Source organism: Phaenicophaeus curvirostris, chromosome 7 (genome assembly GCF_032191515.1).
Source record: "Phaenicophaeus curvirostris isolate KB17595 chromosome 7, BPBGC_Pcur_1.0, whole genome shotgun sequence".
Lineage (NCBI taxonomy): Eukaryota > Metazoa > Chordata > Aves > Cuculiformes > Cuculidae > Phaenicophaeus > Phaenicophaeus curvirostris.
Window position 1 is genome coordinate 6103414 of NC_091398.1, and position 22793 is coordinate 6126206.

Here is a 22793-nt window from a genome sequence, read left to right on the forward strand (position 1 = left end):
CAGGTTTAGGGAGCACTGAAATAAACCTGAACATACATAAGTCCATGGGGCCCTGACAGGTTGCACTCACAGGCAACAGGATAAGAGGCAATGGGAACAAATTAAAACCTATGGAATTCCTTCTAAACACAAGAGGACAATCAAACACTTGAACACATTACTCACAGAGGTTGTGGCCTGTCCATCCTGGGAGACATTCAAAACCCAACTGCACATGGAGTTAGGTGGCATGCCCTAGCTGACCCTGCCTGAGCAGGGACATTGGACAAAATGATTTCACGAGGCTCCTGCCAACCTAAAAGATTCAGTGATCCAAGTTTCTCAGGGATTTTTGTGAGGTACTTTCCATCCTCCCCCCCACCTCCCCAGTTTCATTACTTGTAATGCACATCAGATAACTAAACCACATTAAGGTAACAGTAGTTCTTCCATCCATTTTCTTTAAGCTCTCTGAGGCTCGATGAATATAATCTGTTTTAAAGATAATTAAATAATCATAAATCATCCTCTGCTACTTTTTTTTTCTGCTTGGATCGAAGGTCTCAAGCTTTGAACTTAATACCTTTTGAACTTATGAACTATGCATGGTAATTGCTGAGAAAATAACTTACAATGTCATTGTCAAATCTAATGGAAATGAGAAGCAGTGTAATTCCCTAGAAGTTTTAAATTATTCCAACTCTGTAAAAATGTAAGAATTAAATGAAAACCACAATGAAGGTTGAAAGATCAAGTGGTCAATGACAAGGACATTTCAAACATTTAGTTTGCTTTCCTTATACAAAGTGAATCTCTTGGTATGCCATTTGTTCCAGCTGCTGCAACCCTATTCTTCTTAAAGGACAATTCGGCAAAGAAAGTGCTGTTATGAACATATTCCGTGTAACAGATGAGTATGTGCACGCCAGGCCCTTAAAACTCCCTAAAAATCTTCCCTTTTTGCAATTTTATGAACACATGTTCAGATAATTTAAGAAAATCTAAGGTAATAGAAGTGCAAATGTATGAATATAAAGTTAAGATAGCATTGAAAATGCTTACAAATGCATCTGAAATAGTAAACAATGACACAATACACGATAAATAACCTTTCTTTCCCTTAATTAGCTCTCTAGCTTCCTTTGCAATGAGGTTACTCCTCTGTTTTCAAACACAGTCGCCTCTGCCACCATAAAACACTGCTAAAGGTGCTGCCTCTCTGGCCTCGAACAGCCAAAGACTTTGGTATGGAAGAAACTGTAGAGTCACAATCATTTTATTTAAAAGATTCGATACAGTTGCCCAGATTTTTTGAGACAGAGAGTCAAAAACCATTGGCCTCGAGTCAAGGATGTGGCTAGGAACTGAGAGGTGGGAGGTAGGCGGTGTGGGATGCTCAAGAGAAAGGAGAGCACTAGCAGAGCGGCATAAGGCAAAAATGCACCCACAGTGGAACAGGCATGTGGACAAACGGAGGAGAAAACATATTGCTGAGGGCTTGAATTAATCACTCAGAAATGATAACATAAGCCCTGCTCTTCTAGCTATCGATACGACTCTTTCCATATTACCTTTCAGAATATGAAGAACCTGATTTTTAACTTTTATAGACCAAAGTGATGAAAAAGGATGCTGGGAGAGGCCCAATTGAACACAGCCCATACAGGGAGCTGGCAGAGCCTTCTGCAGCAAAGAAACATCTCCTGGGTGTTTGTTTTTTTTCTGCTGAAGTGATGAGAGAGCAGGAAAAAAGGTAACTGTCTGAGACAGCCTCCCTGCAGGAAGGACCAGGAGACTGCCAGCCTCTGTGCCTAGAGGAAAGGAAACAACCCAACCGTATCGAATCAAAGAAGTGGGACTGCCCAGAGGGGAATAGGAGGGGGTTAATAAACTAAATGTTTAAATTCAATTCTGGGTCCTACTCTGTCTACTTCGGTGTGTGACAGGGGGAGCGAGAAGAAAACACCTTGGCACCAGCAGAAGCTGTTTTCTCCACCTCCCCGAGAAATACTTGGAGTTACGGGCTTGATTGTATCAGGTACACATCGACATATCTCCAGATCTGCAGCAACAGACACCTCATAGAACCACTTAACAGCATTTAGGCAGTAATAGATGTGACGACACACAAGGACACGAATGTTGAGCATCTCACATCCTGCAGAATTGCATTTCATATTCAACCGACTGAGACACTCAGCAGGAATGCTGGAGGACATTTTCCAGAGATCTTTTCAATACTCATTCTATTCAAAGGTACGTCTGGCTGCTTCAAAACCAGGCTTCCTTTAATCTGTTCTAAGGGCAACAGTCCTACCTGAATGTTGTTCAATGCAACCTAACACGCTGTATTTTGCTAGTATTGCAAATGAAACATTACATATTAAAAGCCACTTCAGGAGTCACTTGAAGTTAAACAGTTAAAGTGTTCCAAAAAGAAGTAAAAAAATCAGGAAGTAGCACGGGTAAATTCTAGGTATTAATAAAAATGCATCCACCCAAGGCTGCTGCACTAGACAAGCCAAGGCACTGTAGTCTGGTCTATATATGTTGCCGTATATATGCCACAGCAGGAGAAACACCTCGCTTTCCAGATGCTGAAGATGGAGTTTACTCAGAAGAACCACAATTTGACCACAGAAGCTCAGTTTCAAACTGCTTAACAGTACAATTCAGGGCTAAGAGGGAGATTATCTATTCTAGCAAGGTATCATGAATTATAAATCAAGGGGACTAAAGCAAAAACGCTCATCTTCACCAGGGCAAGCTACAAAGGTGAGGTTTTTGCCACAGGATTTATAGAAATCTCACTTGCTTATTTATCTTTAGAAAGGCAACTGCTGCTTCAAGACTTATTGGGCTGAAAAGCGAATATTTTTAACTGAAAATACCTGGGTCTACTCAGAGAACAGTGTTCCACTCTGCTGGGTTTGCCGTCACAACAAAAATAACCCCCAATGCCAACCTCCAAGTGCCATGGAGAACCATGAGCACATCACAGCTCCTCTCCCTAACATCTGCATCTTAAAAGAGACTGAAATCTGCAGAGAAACTTTAACTGCCACAGATGAAAGGATGCCAGGATCTTCTGGGCATATATTTACCCTATGGCACAACAAGCACCTTTGCCCAGCAAAGTTCCTCTGACCACGGGGAAAGGACATTTCTGAGGCTTGAACGTCAAAAGCGCACAAAGGTGGGAAACAGGACTGCACGTTCCTTACGCAACTTCAGATCAGTGCTCCCACGCACCTACATTAATGTATAGCTTTTGGTTTTAGGACTGTTGTTCCATATTTACTCTTTTAGGGCACAGGCCTCATTCTATCAAAGGTCGCACAGAGCTCAATTAACAAGAAGTGACTCAGTATCTTACCAAGAATCTTGTTTAATGTCTAAAACACATTTGTGAAGAAAGAGTTGTTGATCTGTCTACATGGCTTTGCAGTGCGCTCACCACAGCACACGACGGTTCTGCAAATATCAGCTTGTCTGTGTTCATGGTGACTTGGCAGCAGGCACGGAGTGGAGCCGCTCCATGACATTGAAGGCACAGCCGGGGCAGGGATTATGGTCAAACTATGAACTGGATGGCATTCTGATGATACAGCTAAGAGAAGAGAAAGCTCCAGGAGACCTCATAGCAGTCTTCCAGTACTATAAATGGGCCTACAGGAAAGCTGGGGAGGGACTCTTTATCAGGGAGTGCAGTGACAGGATAAGGGGAAATAGTTTTAAGCTGAAAGAGGGGAGATTGAGATGAGATTTTAGGAAGAAATGTTTTCCTGGGAGGGTAATGAGGCACTGGCCCAGGCTGCCCAGAGAACTGGTGGCTGCCCCATCCCTGGAAGCATTCAAGGCCAGGTTGAACGGGGCTTTGAGCAGCCTGATCCAGAGGGAGGTGTTGATCCCACGGCAAGGTGTTGGAACTGGATGGTCCCTTCCAACTCAAACTTTTCTGTGATTCTGCTTTAGGTGTGCAAGTGCACTTCCGCAGCTACAACCCCATTTGCCTGTCCTACAAAGGCCACAGAGAAGATAAATGTGCCACTGCAAGCTGCCCGCTGGCTGCATCCATGCAGCAGGGCACAGACAGAGAAAGCTGATTCCCTGTGACAGCATCACGCTGCCTTAGCTCTAAAGTCCCTTCCTTCCCTCTTCCACTCCATGTGTCCTCCAATTCTGCAACACACGACGCAGTGTACCACTGGAGAGCAGCCTCGCTCTTACCCTTCTCTACTGAGTTCAGTCTTGTGAAAGAGGTACTGCTCGATCATCAAAAACTGGATCAAAAAGATGCAGAAAAAGAAAAAAAGAGCAAGACTTGTATGGGAAACTTTACTACTCACTTGTCCTAGTGCTCAGCTTGACAATCTCATACATGTTTCTCTCGTCTCTAATTTTGTGGGGCATTATGTGTTTTTTTTCTGCGCATGGGCTTTTCTCCTCATTAAAGCAAATGCAAGTGGTACCACAGGTGACAACTAGAACACCAAACAAGCAGGGCTGGGATCCTCAATGCCCATACAGAGCCTTACACTGAGCCAGGTCAGTCACTCTCGGCCAGCTGGCTCCCAAAAGGATAAATCTTGCGTTTCACAACACTCAAGCGATCACCCATTTGCTTCTGACTTGAGAGCACACACTCAAAGGGATCATGCACCCCTGCTGTCACCCCAAGGAGCACCTGTCCCATCCAACCCATCCCTCTGCATTCCCCTCTACTCTGCCACCACCCTGTCCTCCTTATAGAATCATGGAATAGTTTGGATTGGAAGGAGCCTTAAAGCCCATTTGGTTCCAACTCCTTCCCACAGGCAGGGACACCTCCCACTGGATCAGGTTGCTTAAAGCCTCATCCAACCTGGCCTTGAACACCTCCAGCGATGGGGCAGCCACAGTTTCTCTGGGCAGCCTTGGCCAGTGCCTCATTACCTTCCCAGGAAAACATTTCTTCCTCATGTCTCATCTAAATCTCCTCTCTTTCAGCTTAAAACCACTTCCCCTTGTCCTATCCCTGCACTCCCTGATAAAGAGCCCCACCTCCAGCTTTCCTGTAGGATCTCTTTAAGTATTGGAAGGCTGCTATGAGGTCTCTTTGTCCGGTTCCAAGTACCCAGGCTTCACAGCTGAATCCCCCAGATGATTATTCTTATTATTTTTAATCAGGACCAAACCAACATATTTTGTCTTTAGCCACCTTCTTGGAAAAGAGCAAAACTTGTTTTGGCTGAAATCTTCTAAAAAATTTCATCTGATGCTGACACTTAACAGGGGAAGTTTAAGGCAAAAATATGAAAGTTTGGAAAAATCAGAAGCAACTGAAAACAGCCTTGTATTATTTGCAGGAAATCCAAGAGAAACTTAACAGACAGTGCTGTCAGTTCTGCTAATAACTAAAAGGCAGCAATCTATTACATTATTTTTAGTTGTGCCCTCACTCTCCTACACACGAGGGTCTTAAAATATCTGCACATCTGGGAAAAGTCTTTTTCCATGTCAGCACTTGGATGCTATCCCATGGGATAAATTTGCCACACGCATACAGTGCTAGCACCGAAACCATTTTAACTCATTACTTATATAAGTCAAACACAGGGAAATCACTCCTGTGCAATCAGTTTAATTACACTTCCCCCCCTCCTCCCACCTCCTGCCTGCCTCTGCCACGGATGCGATTGATCACAGCTCTAACAAAGCTGAAATTCAGAGCGCTGCAGGAGGACTCGCTTGGCTCCAGTCATACTCGCTGTCCAGCTCCTGGGAGGTCCAAGCGAAAGTCTGAATGAGTTCAGTGGGTACGTCACGGCGAAGTCTCTGGACACTTACAAGCGCTGGCACGGAAAAGCCTTCAAAACCTCAAACAAACAAACCACCAAGCTGACATTTATTTCTGAACAATGAAACCCTACCTAGCACCCTGTGTCTGATGATCCTGTGTTGAAGTGTTTGGAGAGGGGTATGGGAAATTTCTATGGCAGCAGCAGCTCCCCACCACCCCGGTGTGCGGGGCTGAACAAGGTCCAGGGTTGGCACACGCGGTGCGTGGTGGCAGCTCTCCAGAAGTACATGATTGACGTCAGTAACTTGTGTAATCATCCTGCCTGAGCCCGAGTGTATAAACAAAGTTTTGGGGGGTTGTGTGGTGGGTTTTTTTTTTTTAATCCAGCTCTCGGGACTTGTATTTTCTCATAGAACTGGAACTGTGAAAATATTTGGAGAAACCTCCACCATAAAATAAACAGCAGCAATCTGAAAGGTCCGCTTGCCATTTCACTTGTTCTCCCAAGCCTGAAAGCTACTAATGGATTTGCTTGTTTCCTAACTGGAACTCCTTGAGGAAAGTCTTCAGAAAGCCTCAAACCAGTACAAATTAGAGTCAGGAAAACATCCCACTGATTATGATCGATTTCTCCCTTCCCCAATGGCTTTTTTATATTGCAAGTCTAGAAACAGACCGTGCTTTCTGAAATCCTTGGAGAAAACCCCAGCTGGGGTGAAACGTCATAGCTCCATTCACACTACTTGTGATCAAACCTCTTGTGCTAGAAAGGTAAGCTTTGGCCTCCTGTGGGTTAAACTATCAGGATAGGTTTTGTCATCTCAAAGGAGCTTTGTTTCAGCTTCACTGTAATGCTGGGATGTCCAGACAGATGATTATGGCTACACAGCAATTGCAAAACCTGTGCACTGATGAATGGTGCTCCGCAACGTTTACCTGACGTTCTCCAAGTGATTTACAGAGAGCGAGATAATAAACACAGTGCTTGCTTTCTTCAAAGCAATCCTTGAATCACATCTAATTAATCTTCAAAACAACCTCTGCAGGATGCACAGTGATACTGCCCTCTTTTTCAGGAGAAGAAATAGATAGGACACTGCAATGATTTACACAGGGCTGCAGTTAAGAGAATCTGGACTTGAGAAGGCAACTGCTTTTCTCTTTCCAAAAGTAATTCTAGTGAAAAATGCTTCAGTAAACCTGCATATCTTCACTTTCAATTATTTTCTGGTGCTGTCATATCTGAAAACCTTTGCTTTTTATTTTTTTCTCAAATCCATATTACTGCTCCTTCTCCCTTTCAAACTGAATAAATACACAGTGGCTATTTTCCCCATACCCCTTGACAGCATTTTATGCTTTCTGCTACAAAACTGACAAAAGGTCCTGATGTGGATGAATGGCAGCAATGACAACCTTAAAAAGCATTACGAGAAAACCAGAAGTGTAAACCATAGCGCCCTTCCACTGTCTGCAACAAAGGTATTGATCCTCACCTTGCTAACGTATTTCTCAAAATCATGAAAAAGAGGTTGAAGGATGAAGGCCAGTTGGTTATGGAGGTAGAGAGCACATACATCACCACACATGAAACTCTGAACTCGCATCGCCTGCCTGAAGTTGGTGCTCTACGAAGAAGAAAGACCTTAAAAGCATCATGCCTACCTTGTTGATGTGCAGTTGCTGTTGCTGGAATTGCTGTTTGTGTTTCTCCAAGAACTGCTGGTGCTGCTGCTGGATCACTAACTGCTGGAGGGCCTGGGCATTCTGGGGAAGGGGAGCAGACTGCGTGCGCCCCAGCGGGCGATGCTGCCGGAGTTTGTGTATTGAAGGGGAGACGCGTTCTCCACCAACCAGAGACTGTGCATGGAGGGGCAGTCCTGAAAGATACCAGTCTGAAGATAATATGGAGGAAAAAACAGCAGAGAAGAAAAAAAAGGAAGAAGAAAGGAAGGGAGAAAACGGCTGTTCAGTAACGCTGACGGTGACCACAGTTTATAACATTAAAACCAGCCACCTCACCATTTACAGCTGAAGCATCCTTAAAAGAGAACAGATAGCAATTAATTACCACTGGATGGAGCAATACTTTGCTTTCTTTTAAACTCACTGTTTGCTTGTTTACTCAGAGGCTCTAGGGAAATGCTTTATTTTTTAAAGTCAGTGGTACCTCATGGACCCTTCCACTGCTTGGTGGGTGACATGAGTTAAGGTTGCAGCAGCAGATCAGAGAAATTAAAAGTCTTACAGCTTGCCTTGGTATAGAGAGTAATCCTGCGTTCATTTCTAGGAAGGTACCAACCCAAGCTGCCACTGGGCAGCACCCAGCAATTAGACCTTACAAGAGGCTCACTGGATATACTGAAGGATGATGGATGCTGATGAAGCTGCTTCCCCACTCTAGATCATGTAGGGAAGTACATCTGCCTTTGGCTGTGCTATATCCTGCCCCACAGAAATGACTAGAGATAAAAACTTCCACATAATAACCAGCTAACCAGGTCTGTGTTGGAAAAAGGCACTCCCTCGAAGCATTTCAGGAATATGGGAGCCATCAGGCTTCATTATATCTGTAGAAAGAAGTTAAGTTAGATGCCAAGATGACAAATAGGAATAATCATTTCCATCAGTGTCCTGTGTATATATACACCAGTAACTTAATGAAAACATACGGTTATTTTGGGATAACTTGTGTTACTCATGCCCTTGGCAATTTGGGTGTCTCTAATGACTACCAGGGGAAATACCTATCTAAGCTCCAGTAAGGGCATGTCTTTAGGAAGAGTCATGTCTTTTCAGCTCTTCCTGGTGTAAGCCAGTCCTTCCTCTGCTCTCTGAAAACATACATCCACATACTCCTTCGAAAGCTGGGACATGAAGACACACCCAACACAAAGTCAAACCCAAGCGTGGGGGAACTGAGGATAAGCCTTTACTCTGCTCATTAGAAAGAAAGGCATTACTGGTCTCACCTTAATGTAGTTAAGACTGCATGCACTGCTAGCAAAAAAGCACTCTTTTACTTTACCTCATTGTATAAAACAAAGTAAAGACTGAGCCAGTAGTCATTGATATTCAGAAATACTGCCCAGTTCAAGGGTGAGAAGTTGTACCCCCAGTCATTGGTTGAGAAGAGAGAGAAGCTGCCCAGAAGTTTGCACCCAGCTGAATGGAGCTGTTTAGAAACATCTTGACACTTCTGTCCCGTGACATTACCTGTTTTTCCCACTGATTCCCAGAGTTGCCTTACGTGGAAGAATCTGACTCATTGAAAAGCCTCTCTTCTGGGGAAAGATTTTCCGAGTTTCTCCTACCTTTTCCTTTTCTGAAAAGAATTGTGTAAAAGGCTACCTTATTACACAATTATGTGCATGTGTATATATATACACACGCATATGTCTGTGCATGCATGAATATATGAATCATTCTGAAAGACGTGGTCCATTATAGCACAGTACTTCTTCCTGAAAGTTCACCTTAGAAAGCAGAGGAAGTGATCCTATACCGTTTACATAGGACACCTTGGAAGACTCCCTTCCTCCAAGTGAACGATCAAGGTGTCCCCCGTGAAGGCTTTCCAAGGAGACATCTTATTCCTACTCAGATCATTTATGTCAACGTGAAGGATATAATCCAGAGTAACCTGCCACCAGAGGAGCAGCAGACCTAAGGAATCTTGCTTTAGTTTCCCCAAACCCCCGAGTCTACCTTCCTGCACAAAAAGAGCATGCCAGCACGCCAATCATTTTGCAGCTGTCAGGCAACTATCTCCAGAGCTGAAGACTATCAGCAGAATACTAACAAACTCCACTCTGCTTCCAAGGAAGTTCGAAACTTGGCAGCCAGTCCACTCAGGGCTTTGGAGACCACATGCTAGCTTGCTGTCTTTCAGCTGCTGCATCCGGAACGCGTGTTTCTTCTTGTTGCTCTGTTGTGTTGTGAATATTTCTCCTAAGTGCTGGTTTATAACACATCGTACTCACTCTGGAAACACCGCACGTAGCAGGTGGACAAGAAGGAATACATTTGGAAGCAAACACAGTACACTGTAAACAAAGGGAAGCTTTCGAGAGAGGTCGAACTGCAAACAGAACAGCATTTCTTTCTCCATGTGCTTTAAAGCAAAATCCATCACAAACAGGGAAGAAAGTTTCGGTGATAGGATAAGACAGGAAGTCTTCTTCATCAACACAGCTTGGGCAAAGGGCAACTGGTGAAGAGCCACACCATGACTCTGGGTAACCTCGCCAGGCCACAGCAACCACGGCAGGAGGTGGCAATGGAAAATGACGTAAAGGTTCAAGGAATGTGCACACACCATCAGACTGCCAGCTAAAAACCACACTTCTGCGCTTTAGCTTCCCCATGTGTATGTGCTTACAAGATTATCACAACCCCACGTATATTCCTGGTATGTGAATGTAAAGCCAGGCACGAGCCAAAGCAGCGAGCAGTGCTGTAACGCTTCAGTGATCGACATCTCTCAAGAGTTCCCATTAGAAATGGAATGGAAGAAATAAGAATCAATACATCTATAACTTACGCAGAACATCCTTTGTTCCAACACTGCATACTGTAAAACAGAAATGCATCCTACTGGGAATTACAGCTTTGAATCAACCCTATTTGTAGGAACATGCCTTCCCACAGGTACTTAATTCTGAAAATATGACACAGGGAGTGATTCAAAGCAATTAGAATACTGAAAATATAACACAGACAAACAAATACAATCTGTTTGAATGCAGTTGATTTTGCTATGTTTTTGCCATTTATAATAATGATGAAAAGCAAGTATTTTAATCTGTGATTTTGTAAACGCGTGCTTTTCAGCTGTGGAATAGAAACCATCAGTGATAAACAGGAAGGATAATCGTAAGATTATAAGAACATTTTCATTGCCACTTTAATCTAAAGTGGTTAGAAAAAAACAAATAGTTTTAATTTTTTACATACGAACTTATGTTTTCCTTATGGAAACAAATACTATTGACTTTCATTTCATCAAAATGATAAAGCAGAGATGGGCAACCTCTGATTTTGCAAACCTCCTCTCTATCCAGTGTATTAATGAACACATGCTAAAGGTTATACATTACGCCTACAGAATGGATATATGATGTGGTATCTCTTCTGTAGAGGAGACGGACTTTACAAAAAACCCAACAGATGTTACTTGCTTCTTTTCCCCAACTAGGACCAAGTTTTGCACATTATCTGCGAAGCGCTCACCTGTGACTAAGGGAGTCGGTGCAGTTGGCTGTTCCAGTAAGACCATGTGTTGCAGAAGAGGGTTATGTGCAGTTCCTCCATCTCTTTCCAACGTTGTAGTGCTCAAGTAGGGAGGGAGGTGAGTGCCGGGAAATAAAGAGATGCGCTGCTGTAAGGTTGGGATAGTAAGCCTCTCTGCATCCTGCTGTGCTGATCCTCCCTGCAAACGCACAATTGATGGCATGGTGGGTTAAGGGATAAATCAGTGCATGCACCATTTCAAAGTCTGCATCCCCCCTACTTACGCTGGAAGGGCCAGTTGCAGGCAGTCCTAGCGTGATGTTGGGCAAAGAAGGAGATGTGTAGAGTGGCAGCTGTGTAACCGAGCCCTCACGATTCACCAGTCTGTGAGCCAGGCTGGTCTGCAAATGAAATCAAGAACATTGTCTTGGTGAGACAGCGCAGAATCATAGAATGCCCTGAGTTGGAAGGGACCCTCAAGGATCATCGAGTCCAACTCCTGTCCCTGCACAGGACAGCCCCAACTTTCACATCATGTGTCTAAGGGTGTTGGCCAAATGCTTCTAGAATATTGCCAGCCTTGGCACCATCACTGCTTCCCTGGTAGCTGTTCCAGTGCCCCAGCATCCCCTGGAGGAAGAACCTTTTCCTATTATCCAACCTAACCCTCCCCTGGCACACCTTCCTGCCATTCCCTTTGGTCCTATCATTGGTCACCAGGGAGAAGATATCAGTGCCTGCTCCTCATCCTTCCCTTCTGAGGAAGCTGTAGACTGTGACGAGGTCTCCTCTCAGTCTCCTTTTCTCCTGGCTGAACAGACCAAGTGACTTCAGCCACTTCGCACACAGCTTCCCCTCTAATCCTTTCACCAACTTTATGGCCTCCTCTGAACCTTCTCCAGTAGCTTTATATCCTTTCTATATTGCGGTGCCCAAAATTGCACCCAGTACTCAAATATTCACAGATCAGACCGAGGACACAGAACACTTGCCGTGAGAACGCATTAGATACTTAGAGAGTGTGTCACTTCACTGCTGACATCAAAAATATTGAACAGGGAAGCTAAGCTACGCTTCAGATCCAGCCTACATAGGCATGGATGATTTCACGCCCCGAGCGCCACTGCCGAGGCCACCCAGGGGCAGCGAGACCAGAAGAACCAACACAGGGGTGGATCTCACTCTGCAACTGCCACCAACATAACTGCCGCACAAAGAGATTCCTTCCAAGTTTATATGATCTTTCTTGGAGACTGAAGATCGCCCGTGCATCCCCACTGGTACTTTGCTTCTGCTCAGTCTTCATGAAGTGCCACTGCAAAAAGCTTTTGCAAAGATCTAACAGCCTACTTGCCCTTCTCAAGTATCTGCCCTTTTAAAGCTAAAACAGATTACCTTAAAAAATGGCATTACAATGGCTGTTGTTCTCTTTAGCAAATCGCAGACAATTTACGGTATTTACTACTGTGCTTTAGCTCAAATGAGACCTCAAAATTTCATCAAAAAGCCTTAAGGTTGCATTTAGGTCGCTATTTCCTGATTTTCAGGGTGAAATGCAAGATTTACTGAATTATCTTATGGCCATTTAAAGCAGGAACACTTAAGTAAAAATACTGTTGATTTCAAAACAGATAGATTTGAAATACATGCTAGAAAACCCATTATAAAAAATTACAGTTAACTGCCTGATTTTCCTGTTAGGAAACAAGTGTTCTGATCACCCCGATTTCCCTGCAGGTGGTTTTTCCAACCTAAATAAAACAGAGTTTCAATTTCAAAAAGCATTTCCATAGAACTTCTACTGTTTAACTCAGGTGCTACTGTGGAAAAATGGCTAACAATATCATAATTAACTTAACATCATAATATGGAACAATCTGTATCAGAGATCTGAAGAACGGCTTAATGCATTTCAGACTCAAATTCATAGTCCTGTAAGGTAACCAGACTTGGCAGGTTATTTCCTTGGTTGCAGGGCTGGGTCAGCTCTGCATAATTAAAAAACATGGTAGTTAAAAACCAAACCTACAAGACCTGTAGCAACCTTTTTTTGAGGGGGGGAGGGAAAAACACATAAAAACTAAAACTGAAAACCAAATATTGCCTATAAAACAATCTTCAAAAGCAATCCTGCCTCCTTGATAACCCCAAATTTGCCTAAATTCCAGACATTTAGCAAAGCCACTTTGTTTTCATATTGATCTTGTGCAAAACTTCCTCTGCAAAGCAATTTTTTTTTCTTATTTCCTTTTGCCTTCTTGTGCTTCCATTAATGCCATTCAAGCCCATTGAAAATCTATTACAGAGCAGTCCTCCCGTAAAGAGAGTAATTCTGTTTTTAAGATCTCAGGTGACAATTTGCTGCCCCAAAGGGGAAAATCTGCAGGGAGCACCGTGCTGTTGAGGGGTCCCTGGGTAAGAAGATGTGATTGTGCACGCCCACACACTACTTCTGCCGAGTAATTTTGAGCACTACGGGCAATTTTGCTTTAATTTCAATTACATAACGTTAGCACGCCACATCGAGAAGAAGATGGTTATTGTCAGCAGAGTAATGAAATATTTTACTGATGTCATAAATGCCACAAAACGACATCTATTTTTTTTCCCCAGAACCATCAATGCTCTGGAGTTGTGCCTCAAACTGTCTCCTGGGGATTTGTTTTAAAAACAGCAGAGAGTAAAAAGCAGCAGCTTGATGCTATCAGCATATGGTATTTAGCAGCATTATCATCACTTTAAATACACAGATCCCATCTACAGGTTGTACACAAAGAGTTTTTGAATTACACAGAAGAGAACAATTCCAACATGTACAATTTTCACCTGTAGTCAAGTGTTTTTTATAGTCTTCTATCAACTGCAATAACAATGAATATCATGCAGCTATCGGAGATGGAAAAACGTTTTGATTTAAAACCATATATTGTCGATTTTAAACGGAAGCAGAGAGCTGTAGGCTTTCCACACAGAAGGTAAGCACTGAAACTCAATGAACTCAGGTACCAACACAACTGCAACAGTTCAAGAGGTGACCCAGCAAACTAAGAAGCAAAGAGACATATTTCTCATTTAAAATAAACGATGAGGCTAAAGATGAAACAATTAATTTGGCAACATTATCTTTGCAGAATCATTTAAATATTTCTAAACATTTAAAAGTGGAAACAAGAGAAAGCCTGGCCAACTGGTATTAGAGAAGCCTCCAACATGGGCTACCAGGTAATACTGCTTCTACTGAAGGAGATTTTACAGAATAATAGAATCATAGAATCTTTAAGGTTGGAAAGGACCTCTAAGATCATCCAGTCCAACCGTCAGCCCAACACCACTGTGCCTATCAAACCATGTCACAAAGGGCCACCTCTCCACCTCCAGGGAAGGACATTGCACCACTCCTCTGGGCAGCCTGTTCAGTGCTTCACCACTGTACAGAAATTTTTCCCAATCTCCAATCTGAACCTCCCCTGGCCGAACTTGAAGCCATTTCCTCTCTCCCTATCACTTGTTAGGGAGCAACCACCTCACTACAATGTCCTTTCAGGGAACTGTAGAGAGCGATCAGGTCTTCCCCTCAGCCTCCTCATCTCCAAGCTAAACAATCCCAGTTCCCTCAGCTGCTCCTCATAAGACTTGTTCTCCAGACCCCTCACCAGCCTCATTGCCCTGAAGAAACCAACCCCTATGTTGCCCAGTTATTTTTTCTGAAATGCACCTATCCAGACAAATGGATCAGCTGTTCTCACCCAACGTGAAATGGTGGAACAAAGTGCAATCATTTTTCCCCAGAAACAAAGGACCAGGACATTTAGCTAAGCCATTCGAGTACACCTGAAATGCTGGGAGAACAGCTTGTGCAACAAGTTATCAATGTTCTGTTTGCTATCACACAGTGATTTATGCTTCATTCTGTTCTGCAATGGCAATGATCCAATATACTTAATGTAGTCCTGGTGTGTTTTAGATTAGAACTGCACAATCATTTGTTATATTTTTCCTATTTTACAAAAACTATGAAAAGGTGAAAAAAAAATGCTAGACATTCTTTTCAGGGAAATGAAAACTAGATTTTCTTCCTCCTTTATATATATTGGTTTGAAACGATGCATCAAACGCTGCTCTTGTTCAAATTCCAGATGAACAGGCTTCTTTCCTTGTAAACAGCAGCATCACTGTGAATTATCCACTGTGGTACAGTTGCAAAAGTGGCAAAGACAGCTCCCAGGGAAAGGCTTTGGCAGTACAGGGATGTTTGCCAAGTTGTCTGTGCCGCTTATGCCCCAGCTTAAGCTACAAAATTCTTGCATTACAAGCGGCCAATGAAAAGAGTTTCTCTGATAGTCTGCATCCATTTTATGAGCTATTGGTGGTCTGGTCACAAATCATGGAATCAAAGAATGGTTTGGACTGGAAGGGATCTTAAAGCCCATCCAGTTCCAACCCCCTGTCATGGGCAGGGACACCTCCCACTGGATCAGGTTACTCCAAGTCCCATCATACCTGGCCTTTAACACCTCCAGGGATGGGGCAGCCACACCTCCTCTGGGCAACTTGAGCCAGCACCTCCCTATCCTCAGAGGAAAACATTTCTTCCTAAGATCTCATCTCAATCTCCTGTATTCCAGCTTAAAACCGTTACTCTCATCCTATCCCTAAACTCTCTGGTGAAGAGCCTGAGATGATTAGCTCAAATTATTTAGTTGAAAAATAAAATAGTTAAGGAGAATACTACAGCCTCACGTTCACCTGCATGAGCTAACGCTGACTTGTGGGAAGCTGCCTGCTCTGTTTATATCACACAGAATTGTCAAATCCTCTAGTTTTTCCATCAGCAGTAATTGGGGATTTGCAGTTTGCTAAATATAGACAAGACTGACAGCTCCTGGATCAGCAAACCCAGTAACTAAGCGCTAGTCTTGCTGGGGCTCACACAAACACACCTAATAGGAGCCCTCAACTCAGCCAGTCTGTGGTTCAGCAAACCTGATAAATCCTCTTGTATTTAAGACACCTTTTCCCAGGTCTGCTCCAAACTGCTGCATGGTCAGCATGCATCTCCAAAGCCAGGTCTCTTCAGAGCAGCTTCAGCTGCCAGGGTCAAGTGGAGATTCCACCTTACATCCTCTTAATCTCTACAATAATTGTCTAAATCTTGTGAGGTCCACAGTGGACTAGAGTGGATGTAGACGTGTGTTGGTTAAGTTGGCAGGTGAGAGGCTGGAGTACAAGGCATATTACCCACATTAAATACTGTTACATGACACTAGAAATAAAAATAATGTGAAAATCTGTAAAAAAACTAAAAGCAATAAGGGTTTATATTTATACCATAAGAAGTCCTTTTCAATTCTAAACAACAATATGAGGAGAGCAAGCCCAAGCCTGTTTTTACAGTCTTGATGTTAAGAGAGACACTATATTCATGGGTAGGAAAGCTAATGGTAAGCTGGATAAAAAGAAATGCACCAGAAATTAAAGAGCCACACTGGTTTTCCACACACAAGGTTTACACTGGGAACCAGGTACCACAGCCCACTCCCCAATAACTGCCCTTAGGTAAAGGGGGGCTGCATTAACCCTGAACATAGGCGCAGCTCACCCATACCAACACCCTGCCCCTCACAGCAGATGCTTCAAGTGATGGCAAAAGCTTATGGGATTATAAACTAGCACATGGCATCAGGCACCAAGCTTTCAAACCCCTAAGTGGAGAGGAAAAGGTTAAATCCATTCCCTTTAATCCAGTTCTGGTTTGGTCATATTTAGACTAACCTACTGCACACAATGAATTCACCCTTTGTACAACTTGAAGAACAGATTCCCCAAACATTCAGATATTTGACCAGGAAACACTCTTCATGCTTCACTTCGCTAAATCCCTTTATTTTTACTCTCTCCTCACAACAGAACCACTACAAGTTATGACCAGCAGCTTGTGAGCTGGCTCAAACTAGATTTAATAAACAGATAATGCATCCTGTCAGCCCGGACTGAGAGGTAATTCCCAAAGTCCGTTCCAAATCACGATCTGTTGGTTTTTTTTGTAGTATGGTACGCACCACTCTGTACGCCCAAATTCCAAAAACCCTGCAAAAGACTGATGAGAAACCCAAGCATTAACAACCCGAGCGAGGAAGGGCTCTGTACCTCCGCTTGGATACTCGTGACTGATCCTGCAATTCCGTTCTCGGCGCTGATGTTATTGGAGCTGTTGTTTGGAGAGCTGGGACCAGATCCAGGAGCACTGTTGCATGCAGAGTCTAAAAACACATCCAAACCCAACTATTAGCGTTACAAACAATCTCCGCGACGGTATTTAGACAGATAACAACCCCTCAAGTTTTGTTTTGGAGGAAAGCAACCCTCCTCCTCCCTGTCTTCCCCTTAAATCTTCCCAGTTCTTAAAATACTGACAAACACTTTCAAATGGTCTGCCTAAGTACCTACTTACCATATTTATCTCTTCTCCTCATGGGGATTTCTCTTAGAGTGCATTAATAACTTTAAATACAATTGGAAGATAATAAAAGGCATGGAAGGCTTGAAGAGGCCAAACTGGAAAATGTTAAGACTCTCCTGCTTCATTTTTCTAGAAGCGTTCCTCTAACCCTTCTTAGCCTATGACCCTAACGACACCCTCTTGCCACGTATTTCATCAGATTTCATGCTGGAACGACCAGGGAACCATCTCAGTGCTGACCTTTTCCCATGCAGACTCCTGATGCATCTGGATTTACTGGAAGCGCTGCCAGCACTGAGCCCGCATGCTGATCATGTACAAGAGCTGATCTCTGCTTTTATAAAGACATGCTGAGGCTTTCAGGTGCAGGTGAGAGGGCACGTGTGGTGTCCCTGTCCCCCAGAAAGTGCCCACAACACGCTGTGTCCTTGGAGAAACATGCCGTGGGATGCTCTTCACGCAGCACAACTGCTCCTCTGGCACTGAGCTCCCTAAAGCTGCCTGAGGACTGACTCATAAGGATGATATTTTGATTTAAATCTTTCTAAGAGATTTAAATGCTGCGGGATGATATGGAACTGGATGGACAACTGGCCATGGTCACGGCTGAGTACATCTTCCAAAAATCAGACAAAACTCAACAGGGTCCAAACCAGTGAATCTGTTTCAAATCACTGCCCTTCTTTTTTTTTGTAACTGTTCTACACTCAGGGAGTAAAACACTTTCTCATTGGAAAGACCCAAGGCAGAGTTAATCTCCCAAAATACTTCTGTTATAACCTGAATGCTCAGAATGCTCTTAGCATTGTATATTTTATCAACAGTCCCTGTGAACTCACTAACCAGAACCACAGAGAAGACCGGCCTGAAATCAAAGCCTCCCCACTAATGATACAGAAATAACAACAAACAGAAAGAGCGCACGGCATTGCAACAGCCAGAGAACTGCCCTCAGAAAGCATCTTGCTTGGTGGATGCCACAGCCTCCAGTCTTTCTGCTTTTGTTTTGGAAGATAAATAACATTCAAACTTCTTTCCTTAACTCTCCTCCTCCCCAAGCACAGAATTTGCCCAACGCCAGAAGAACCTTCCAGTGGTTGCAACGGTTCAGGCTGCAGCAGCCTCAGAATTGTTCTAGGACAACTTTTCTGTGGCGTTGTTCTGTACACACTATTTTGATCCCTGAAAGTACGTCCAGCAAAGTGACAAAGAGATTTTCTTTTTAAAAAAGAAGCCTTGTTGCTTTGCGTTGTCTGCACATTTGGAGAAGCATCGTGCTATGGAGAAACCTGAGCACTAACACTCAACTGAGCATCTAAAATTGAGCTTCTCCATTGAAAGCAACTTCAGAGAGTCTAGGTTTTTGGAAAAAATATTCTGATTACATGGAAATCATGTGGTTTTTGCTGGGACCATGTCACTACCTACAACATATTATGTTTTGTGTATACTACCTAGACATATAAAAAGTACCTGGCCCACTCAAACTGGGACTCTATGAATATGTATTCTGCAAGGATTAAATATAACTTCTATTCCCTGTAGTGAGACTACTTTTAAAAGTTAGTTTCCATTCAGAAGTCCTCTCTTAATAAAACAACTCAGATATTTTTCTAGCCAGGCTCCAGGCTGGCATCTTCAACCAGGTCCATGCTGAGTAAGAAGCTGGAGCTTCCACTGGCTTTTCTGAAGACATTACTGGGACCAAATGGTAAGCTTTTAGGGCTTGATTTATACAACAGAATGGAATGGCTTGGGTTGGAAGGGACCTTGAAGTCCATCCAGCTCCAACATCGTCCCTGGCATGGGCAGGAACACCTCCTACTGGATCAGGTTGCTCCAAGCCCCATCCAACCTGCCCTTGAACACCACCAGGGATGGGGCATCTATGACTTCTCAGGGCAGCCTGTCCCAGTGCCTCTCAATATCCACCTTTATCTTAAAAGCAATGTCACAAATAGCAACATATGAGGAGTGAGGTAAATCCCATTTTCAGATCTGATACAAATTATGCTGTTGAAATCATCTGTGCCCTCTGCAAACAGCGTGGCACTGACAGAATGGTGCACAGCTTCCTCAAGGTCTCCCCAGACCAACAGCTCGAGAGCTCACTTTGAGTTTGTTTAAATGACAATCGTATGCCTTGAAGTGAGACTAAAGTCTGGAAAAGCTCTCACAGACTGGTATTTACACAGATGCATCCCTAGATGGTGCTAAGAATTAACTTTATGGTAACCTATAGGATCTACTTTACTCTCATCCCTCTTTACAAACTTTAGTTGCAGAAGAATATTGTTTTTCAACAAGAAACTTTCAAGTAAGTAGTCAGAAATACCAGCTGAAAATATGCCTTACGTGTTTTAAAATTTCGGCATAATTACTTGACAAGGAACTATGGCAGCCTGCCCAAACCCTAACCGAAGAGGGGCTGAAAACCATTTATTGCTGGAGGACAACAGCCATGAATTATGGCCTCCCCATGGATATTAAGAGGATTGCCTTTGAGAAATTTTATTTTTCAACTATCTGTTGTTGAAGATCATAGAATCACAGAATGACTTAGTTTGGAAGGGACCTTTAAAGCTCATCCAGTTCCAACCCCCCTGCTATGGGCAGGGGCATCTCCCACTGGATCAGGTTGCTCAAAGCCCCATCCAACCTGGCCTTGAACACTTCCAGAGATGGAGCATCCATGACTTCTCTGGGTAACCTATGCCACTGCCTCATTACCTTCACAGGAAAACATTTCTTCCTAAGATCTCATCTCAATCTCCCCTCTTTCACCTTGAAACCATTCCCCCTCATCCTACCCCTGCACTCCGTGATCAAGAGCCCCTCCCCAGCTTTCCTGGAGCCCCTTTCAGTACTAGAAGCTGCTCTAAGGTTTCCCCGGAGCCTCCTCTTCTCCAGGCTGAACAACACCAACTCTCACAGAAATGCCTGGGAAAAAAACCAGCACTCTAGTGGCATATCTACATCTGCCTAAGGCATGTCTTAAAGTACAAAAAAGCTCACTGAGTTGGTACTGCTGTCTCAGCAGACGGGTACCCAATGGACCAGCGCTGCTGACACACTTGCATCAGCCACTACTGAACTCTGCCAACCTCATACAGGTTTTGCCAACACTGAAAGGCACCTGAGAGCCAAGTTGCACAATTAACTGGATGCGGGAATTAATTTTGGAAAGGGACATCCCACTGTGTATGTGGCTGCTGGGGCAGATTTATTGCTTACCCGACGTACCTGTGACGTCCAGTGGGCGCTTCTTAAGAGCAGTAACGACCGGACCATCTTTCCTGCGCAAGAGGGGGCTGCTCCGTCTTTCAGCAACTTTTTGCTTTAGTCTGGATCGTAACTTCAGATTGGGTTCAGATGCTGAGCAGAAAAAGGAAAAGCAAGTAGCATTTTGGTTAATATTATTTCAGTAGGTTTTTACTCAATGGAAAGGGTGGGTTGCAGTTCAGCATTTGCAGAAACCCAAACAAGATTAGTCATTTGATAGCATATATTTGGAACAAATATTTCTTAATATAATGAACAGGTTCCAGTCTTTGTTATATCTGAATTCATTGGCAATTAAAGTCAATAGCATTTCAATTAAAAAAATTAAAACCGTCCTGCAATCTCTGTCTCAAACGAAGTCACTTACTTACAACCTGCTATGAACTCACTTTGACTAGGGCAGAGAGCACTGTTCATATCCCCTGGTTTCCAGACCAGTAGTAAACCTAACTCATGGGATCTAAAAAATCAGTACAGGGATCGTTGAGACAACTGAGATGTTGCTGTTCGGTCAGCATGGAGCATCACTGCAGGGCCAAGATGCTCGCTGAGATGAGCTGATGAAATGGGCAGCTCCACACCCCTGGAGTCATCCAACCCCAGGGTGGGTTGTCTTAGGGCAGTACATCAGAGGAGGGGGAAGGAAAATAGGAAAATCAAACCCCACAACCCAAACAGGTGAATGCTTTCATGCTGGTTCAGCTCCCTGAAGCAACTCCGCTTGGAGACAGATGACCCCGTGTCAACTGAAGTCAGCACCAACTCACGAAAAAGAGCATGAGAGTGTGTCCAAGGCCCAAGCCAGCACCAGGGAGGAGGAGGTTTGTTTGTTTGGGGAGCAACATGGTTACATCATCACAGCCACAAAGTTAAACCATATCTACATACACATCAAATCCTTTGAAAATTCAGGGCTAGGTGCACATGTATTTCCCGAAACTGCAGTCTGACTTGCTTTGTGTACATCATACCTTTGGGAGACTCTCTTAAATGAAAACTTCTGCTGTACCCAAATCCTGAGATTTAATTTCTCCAAAAGTCAAAGCAGAACTTGTGGGAACCCCTGATGCCTCTGGGTTCATGACAGCTGGCAACATCAAACACATTTGCGCAGCACAGCTTATCGAGTTTTTATCAAGGTAATGAAGCCTTACGTCAAGATTCCTCCTGCAAGATGATTTTCTCTGTAAACTTTCTGATCTCTTGAGTATATGTGAAATATCTGCTTTGGTGCTTGAGGGCTCCTGACAGCTATGAGATTTGTGAACTGGCCTGATTTTCTCCCTTCTTCACCCTCTTAACAACTCTGCAGCTAATTCCTTTGAACTGGCAAATCCTGTGCTCTCACCATTAACTACCGATACACCCAGCTCCCTACACTCCAGGGCCAATAATCTACACTGCTTTAGAAGTATTAAAATAGGGTTTACAAACTGATTTGAATTAACTAAGTCTGGCTACAGACACATTTCCCTACAGCTGGCTTTGACCACTGGGTCACATAAAAGATCAAGCCCAACAATGTTAATTGCAGGGCTCAAAAATCAGAAGGCTGATGAATTCAAGATCAAATGCTTGAAGTTAAGCCATCAAAGCAGTTCTTTGATGAAACTTTTGGGAGGAGGAAAAAAAAAGAGCTTTTCATTACTGTTTTGGACAGAAAAATGCCAATAAGAGATAAAGGGAGAACAAAAAAAAAGTGTCAGACTGCTCAAGACAATGCTTAAAATGCAGTAGAAAATGCATTAGGAAAGGGAGAATCATCTTATAGGGCATTTGCATATAAAATAGCAGGGGATAGAATGCAAATCCTTATTTTTAAACTAAGGGAGGAAAATTTAGACTGGATATAAGGAAGAAATTTTTTTACAATGAGGGTAGTGAAACTCTGGCACAGGTTGCTCAAGGAAGCAGTGGAGTCCCCATCCCTGGGAACATTAAAGGTCTGGTTGGACAAGGCTTTGAGCAACCCTATTGAGTTAAAGATGTCCCTGCTTCTGCAGGGGGTTGGACTGGATGACCTGTAAAGGTCCCTTCCAACCCAAAGCATTTTATGAT

At 43.5% G+C, this 22793-nt stretch overlaps 1 protein-coding gene across 9 annotated transcripts in view; it reads right to left on the reverse strand.

Annotated features, from left to right (window-relative positions):
* The window catches only part of HDAC4 (histone deacetylase 4), a 277760-nt gene that overhangs the window by 64032 nt on the left and 190935 nt on the right, over window positions 1-22793 (reverse strand). For 4 of the 9 annotated variants that reach the window (XM_069860656.1, XM_069860648.1, XM_069860649.1 and 1 more), the window contains 5 exons: window positions 20688-20828; window positions 17141-17253; window positions 11278-11394; window positions 10994-11192; window positions 7427-7656 (listed from right to left, as the gene is read on the reverse strand). In XM_069860656.1, coding sequence (XP_069716757.1) covers window positions 7427-7656; window positions 10994-11192; window positions 11278-11394; window positions 17141-17253; window positions 20688-20828 — 800 coding nt within the window. The remainder of the gene's footprint in view (window positions 1-7426; window positions 7657-10993; window positions 11193-11277; window positions 11395-17140; window positions 17254-20687; window positions 20829-22793) is intronic. The other 5 variants (XM_069860655.1, XM_069860653.1, XM_069860651.1 and 2 more) reach the window with 3 other exon arrangements.